Source organism: Elephantulus edwardii, unplaced genomic scaffold (genome assembly GCF_000299155.1).
Source record: "Elephantulus edwardii isolate Elephantulus edwardi_28Jun2011 unplaced genomic scaffold, EleEdw1.0 scaffold00177, whole genome shotgun sequence".
Classification (NCBI taxonomy): domain Eukaryota; kingdom Metazoa; phylum Chordata; class Mammalia; order Macroscelidea; family Macroscelididae; genus Elephantulus; species Elephantulus edwardii.
This window is the reverse complement of record NW_006399927.1, coordinates 2,605,396-2,611,916: the sequence shown is the minus strand read 5'-3', so window position 1 is coordinate 2,611,916 and position 6,521 is coordinate 2,605,396. Positions and strand designations below refer to the sequence as shown.

At 37.2% G+C, this 6,521-nt stretch overlaps 1 protein-coding gene across 1 annotated transcript in view; it reads right to left on the bottom strand.

The window, feature by feature from the left end:
* The window catches only part of TMF1 (TATA element modulatory factor 1), a 39,796-nt gene that overhangs the window by 7,304 nt on the left and 25,971 nt on the right, over positions 1-6,521 (bottom strand). Inside the window, exons 11-13 of the mRNA XM_006895946.1 lie at positions 3,835-4,027; positions 2,335-2,404; positions 2,011-2,103 (exon numbers count right to left, since the gene is read on the bottom strand). Coding sequence (XP_006896008.1) covers positions 2,011-2,103; positions 2,335-2,404; positions 3,835-4,027 — 356 coding nt within the window. The remainder of the gene's footprint in view (positions 1-2,010; positions 2,104-2,334; positions 2,405-3,834; positions 4,028-6,521) is intronic.

Sequence of the window (6,521 nt, the reverse complement as noted above, 5' to 3'; positions counted from 1 at the left end):
AAAATTTAATAAAAAAATAAAAAAATAATTTTTGGCTTTTCTTTTCAAAAACCTCAAGACTCAGCTATTACAACAATATGATTTGGTTTTTCTTTTTCAATGCAGTGAGAATGTTTTTGTTGAAATAATTAATGAACATCACAATAATCAGACCTATTTCTTTTGATTAAAAATCACTGATGAATTTCAATTATTATAACTTTTCTAGATTATCTTCTTTATATTTATTGAATTTTCTAAAATCCAAAAGGCTATTTACCTATATACAGTTTTAGTATTTATGTATTATATTAAAATTTAATCATTTTAATGCATAATTTATTTATACTTTTAATATGCTATGTTAACTACCAAGTAAAACTTCTAAATAAAGGAAATTAGCCCTAAAACAATTACTTTCATACATCAAAGGAAAAGTGAACAAACCAGTTTTACTCCTAAGGTGCCTATGGGTCAAATGAAGAACATTCATTTTAGTTAAGAGACTACTAAAGTAAGTTCCAAAGAGGCAAGAAATTATAGAACTCAAATCCTACAACCACAGATGTCTTGGGTATAATCAGATTACTTTGGATTTATTCTGAACAGGATTTGTTGTTGTTAAATGCTATGACCAGCTGATCTAAACCCTGCCCTATCCTGTGCCATCTTCATCATCTCTAACACACTAGAACCCACTGCTAAAGTTACCTTGTCACTCTATCTTGTTAGAGGTCTTCCTCTCCTTTGTTGACCCTCCATTTTCCCAAGCATGTTGTCTTTTTCCAAGAACAGCCTCACCTAGCTACACGTCCAAAGTACGAAAGACAATGCTTCACCAGCTTTGCTTCCAAAGAGCACTCTGGCTGTACTTTTTCCCAAGATACATCTGTTTGTTCTTTTGGCAGTCCATGGGATATTCAATACTCTTCTCCAACACCACAACTCAAAGGCATTAATTCTTTTTCATTCTTATTCGCTGTCCAGCTCTCTGATACACAGCAGGTGACTGAGAAAAGCATGACCTAAATGAGGTACACCTTAGTCTTCAACTGACATCACTGCATCATTGACATCATTGCATTCTAGAGAGGTCACTGATAGCTGACTTGCCCAATGCAATTTAGACCCATGAAAGCAGTATTACTACCAGTAAGAAGACAAAGATTCTCACCACCGGGGCCAATTGGAAGCACCATAATAGATGGAGAAGAGACTGAGTTTGTTTAACAATTACAGCTTGTTCAACTCCACAATTAACACTCTTGACACCAGCAGTCAGGAAATCAAAAGAAATACTGCACTGGGAAAATCTGCTGTCGGGGACCTCTCCAGAGTACTGAGAAGCAAAAATGTCAGTCTATAGACTAAGGTGAGCTTGATGTAGGCCGTGGTCTTCACAACTATTACTTTCTATGTATCAGAGAGCTGGACAATGACTAAAGATGACAGAAAAATTGATGCCTTTGAGTTGTGGTGCTGTAGAAGACTCTTGAAAATACCATGACCACCAAGAAAACAAATACATCTGTCTTGGAGAGGGTGAAACCAAGTTTCTCCTTCTTGTTGTTGAGTGCTATCAAGTCAAGCACATCTCATAGCAACCCTATGAACAAAAGGCCTAAAGCCTTTCTATGACTATCATCATTTGTCAAAGTTCACAGAATTTCCAGAGGCATGTTGTTTAGGAAGTGAACTAGAATTTTGAAGCTCCTTCACACATATTTTGGGCACATGGCCAGGAGAAACCTGTCATTGGAGAAGGTCATCATGCTTTGAAGTGTGGAGAGGAGACATGGATTGATACAGGAAGTGAGGTAATAAGGGTAGGTGTCTCGGAGTCAGAACAGGTGTGTCCACTCAGAATAGGGCTGGCTTCAGAGCCATTGTAAATAGGTTTGCTAAGAGTCATAGGTGACTTGATGGCACATAACAACAAATGCAGCTACAATTTCACAACAATCAATAGTTAATCACAACAATTACTAAATGATGATTACACCAGAAACAAAGAAAAACAAAATCTGATACCTTTTCTTTTATTGCTTCTTGAGTAAAAATTGCTTTCTTCCTTTCTTGTTCAACTTTCATTTTCTCCATTTCTAACTGACTATTCAATAGCATCTAATGGAGGAAAACAAAGTCAGATAATTCTGGGGGTAGTATTCATGCCAACAGAAGAAATCAACCTTAAAGTTATAAGCATAAAGTTTATACTCCTGTTTTATTTACTACTAAAGAGAAAGTATCAAAAGTAAAGGCATCATCTCTCTCTTCTTGACTTCTCATTAGTCTACAATCATCCCAAACCATTCTGTAGTATACACTGCAAGAAGTAAATACAAATAGAAGTACCTTTTCTTTCTTTGTCTCTTCAAGTGTTCTTACATATTCATCTTTTAGGTTTTCTAATTCAACGTGGCACCTAAAAGGAATGAAGTGAACCTACAATTTAAAAAACCTCCATTTTTATAAGCAAATCAATAAAAAAAAAACAACCCCAACTTCCACTTTTATCCATTTTGCTTACTGATGCTCTGGGTTAAGGTTTCATTTGGGAAAAAAACATTCTAAAAATCATTCCCAGTATCACTATTCTCTGGGAGTCTGCAAAACTTGTTAGCAAAGTTTATGAGAAAGTTTGAAAAAGTTCACATATTTTACAGTCATTTTTTTCTTTTTATAGTATTTTAATAAAGTTTATAGAGAACATGGATTCATTCATTGTTGCACATTTTCCTTCCTGCCCACCAAGTTCGCTTTTCTCTTTAAGGAAAAAAAAAAACACAAAATCTTTCATTGTTATGTAATTCCCCTCTCCCAGTCCACTTTACTATGCAGCTCTTATTCTGGACTGCTGTTGTCATGCAAGTAATACCTAATCATATATTCCTTTTAAGCACTTCTCTCCCTCATCTGTGTCAATGCAGTGGACATTATTTATGCCCTCTCCTTAATTTCCTCCAAACCCCAATGTCAGTCCCATTTTATAACAGTGGCATTATGTAGTATTTGTCCTTTTGTAACTGAGATATTTCACTCAGGTTTACCCAATCTGTATAATATTTCATGAGTTCCTTGATTTTCAGTGCTGCACAGTATTCCATTGTGTGAATAAACCACAGCTTCTCTATCCATTCACTTGTTGATGGGCACTTGTTTCCAAATCCTTGCTATTGTGAACAAAGCAGCAATAAAGATGGGTGTGCACATATCTACTTGGGTGGCAGTTCTGGTTTCTTTAGGGTATATTCCCAGTAGTGGAACTGCTGTGTCTAAAGGTATTTCCAACTTTTTGAGAAAGCGTCATACCGCCTTCCACAGTGGTTGTACCATTTTACATTTCCACCAACTGTGAATAAGGGTCCAAGTTTCTCCACAACCTCTCCAGCATTTGTTGTTTGCTGCTCTGTTAAATTTTTCTGTTCTTGCTAGGGTGAGATGATACCTCAGAGTTGTTTTGATTTGCAACTCTCTTAGAGCTAGGGACTTTGAACACTTCTTCATGTGTTTGTTTGCTATCTGAATGTCTTCTTTGGTGAAATGTCTCTTCATATCCCGTGCCCATTCTGCAATTGGGTTGTTTACCTTTATCTTGTTGTGGCATTTGAGTATTCCATAAATTCTAGATATAAGTCCCTTATCAGACATGTCATTGGCAAATATTTTTTCCCAATCTGTGGTTTCCCTTTTTACCCTGTTGGAGAAGTTTTTGGATGTGCGTAGGGATTTAATTCTTTGAAGACCCCATTCATCTATTTTATCCTCTCCTGGTTGTAGGAAAAGAGTATACTTTTAAAAAGCTTGAAAATGATATGAAGTTATTAAGAAACATACACAAGAAAATATGCTCACCGATTATTTTCATCCTCCAGTTTTCTTAGCTTATTTTTTTCAGCTTCTAGCTGGGCTTGTACTCTACTATTTTCTTGTCTTAAGAGAGAATTCTGTGACTCTACGGAAGACATCTGAATTTTGTTTGCAAGGAGTTCTTCAGTAGCTGCACGTTCTCTTTCAACTGCTGCTGCCAACAAGGTCTGGGATTCACCTGATTGTAGGTTAAAAGGAGGAAAATCATATATAGCTATGAGACCAAGATTCCAAGTGGATCCAGACTTCAAACACATGTACAGCAGATCAAAGTATTCAATACCATGAGAGAGGCACTCACTTTTTAAACAATGACACAAAATATTTAAAAAAGCATTTTCCCAAGGATAAAGCTCAGAAGGCATGAAGCAGTAGGACAGGAGTAATGGAAAAAAAGAATCACAGGGAGTGCAAGGAATGTGTATGGTCAAGCTGTGAATATTGTAATGCAAATCATAAAATATGCATGGTGAAAGATAAAATTGTTCTGTAAACCTTCTCTCAAATTACAATTAAAAATCATTTAAAACTAAATAGTTAGTGCTTAATATAGGAGTGCCTATGCTGTTAAGAGGGATAATTCCTTGAAAAGATGGAGGGTCAGTGAAAGGGAGGAAGACCTTCAATAAGCTAGGCAGACACAATGACTGCAGCAATAGACTGAAGTATGTCAGAAATTATGAAGATTTCAGCACAAGATAACACAGGGTACAGATCTGTTGTTCAGAGGATCACTATGAGTCATACTCAACTCAACAACACCTAATAACAACAATATAGAGTGAAAAGGTTAATCCTAACAAACTTTATCACTCTTTTCCCAAAGTATTTTAATTAGAAATTGGAATTCTTTTAAGACTATTTTAAGTGTTGAATCACAAAATGCTACTATGCAAAAACAACTAAAGGGGAAAATAGAACCTCGGCTTAAACCTCATACCACGTAAAAATAATAGACAAGTATAAAACAATAAACTTCAAGTCTTTAAATATATGGTGGAGCCAGAAGGCTAAGTAAAAAAGTATTTAAAAATCACTTCCCTAAGAAAGGACTGGAGGCTAAGAAAGTGCAGGCTTCATTTAGAAGAGGCTGTAGTATTGGGATATTGTAGCTAATTGTCAGATGGATCTTGGCTGAAAGCAGAGAGTACCAGAGGAATGTCTATCTGTGTTTCATTGACTGTGCAAAAGTATTTGGCAGTGTGGATCACAACAAACTGTGGCTAACTCTGAGAAGAACAGGAATCCCAGAACACTTGATTGTGTTTATGTGAAACTTATAGTTGGACCAGGAGTCAGTCTTCAGAAAAGAGCAAGGAAACACTGCATGGTTCAAACTTGGAAAGGGTGTGCGTCAAGAATGTATCCTAACTCCATACCTTTTCAAGCTATATGCAGAACAGATTATCTGGGAGGCTGGGCTCTATGAGGAGAAATGTGCATAAGGATTACAGGTAGACTATGTTATGCAGATGACACAACGCTGCTTGCTGAAACTGAGGACCTGAAGCGCTTGTTGGAGAAGTTCAAGGACTGTAGCCTTCAACATGGGTCTACATCAAGAAAACAAAGATTCTCATCACTGGGCTGATTGGCAGCATCATGATAGATGGTGAAGAGATTGAGATTGTTAAGAACTTTAGTTTGGTTGGCTCTACTAGAAAGCAGCACTCTTGATACCAGCAACCAGGAAATAAAAAGACAAAGTGCATTGGGAAAGTCTGCTGTTAGAGACTTCTCCAGAGTACTGAAGAGCAACGATGTCAGTCTGAAGACTAAGGTGCACCTGATCCAGGCCATGGTATTTGCAATTACTTGCTATGCATTAGAAAGCTGGACAATGACTAGGGATGACAGAAGGAGAATTGATATCTTAGCTGGGGTGCTGGAGAAAAGTACTGAATATACCATGGACTGCTAAAAGAACAAACAAGTTCATCCTCGAGAGGGTGAGACCAGGCTGCTCCTTAGAGGCATGGACTCTGAAGCTTCGTCTGACATACTTGGGCATGTTGCAAAGAGGGACCAGTCGTTGGAGAGGGACACCATGCTTGAGAGGGTGGAGGGACAGAGCAGGAGAGGAAGACCCTCAATGAGATGGACTGAATCAGTGACGGGGTAATGGGGGCAGTCGTGTCAGAGAAAATAAAATTGGCACAGGATAGAACAGAGTTTAGGATTGTTGTATAAAGGGTCACTATGAGTTGCATGTGACTCAAGATGGCACATAACAACAACAACTAGAAAAGATTAATAATACTAGATTAAAATGTAGGTATAAAACACACACACAAATTACTATATATTTGTGTGTATCTGTGTGTGTGTCTTAAAATTCAACAGTAAAAACACAATACAATTAGAGATTTCACCAAAGGAGGTATAAAGAAGGCAAATAAACTTGAAAATATGTTCAACATCATTAGCCATTAAGAAAAAGCACATTACAGTCCAAGAGAGTGATCATCATGTACCTGTCAGAACTGCTGAAAGGGATAAGAATGGTAATAGTAGATCAGATGCTGCAGGATGTGGAACACATAGGTCATTCTCACACATGCTATCTGTCACTCAGGAAAACAGTCTGACATTTTCTTAAAAAGCACGCTCACTGCACACCCATGTTTATCACAGCTCTGTTCACAATAGCAAGGAGTTGGAAACAACCCAAG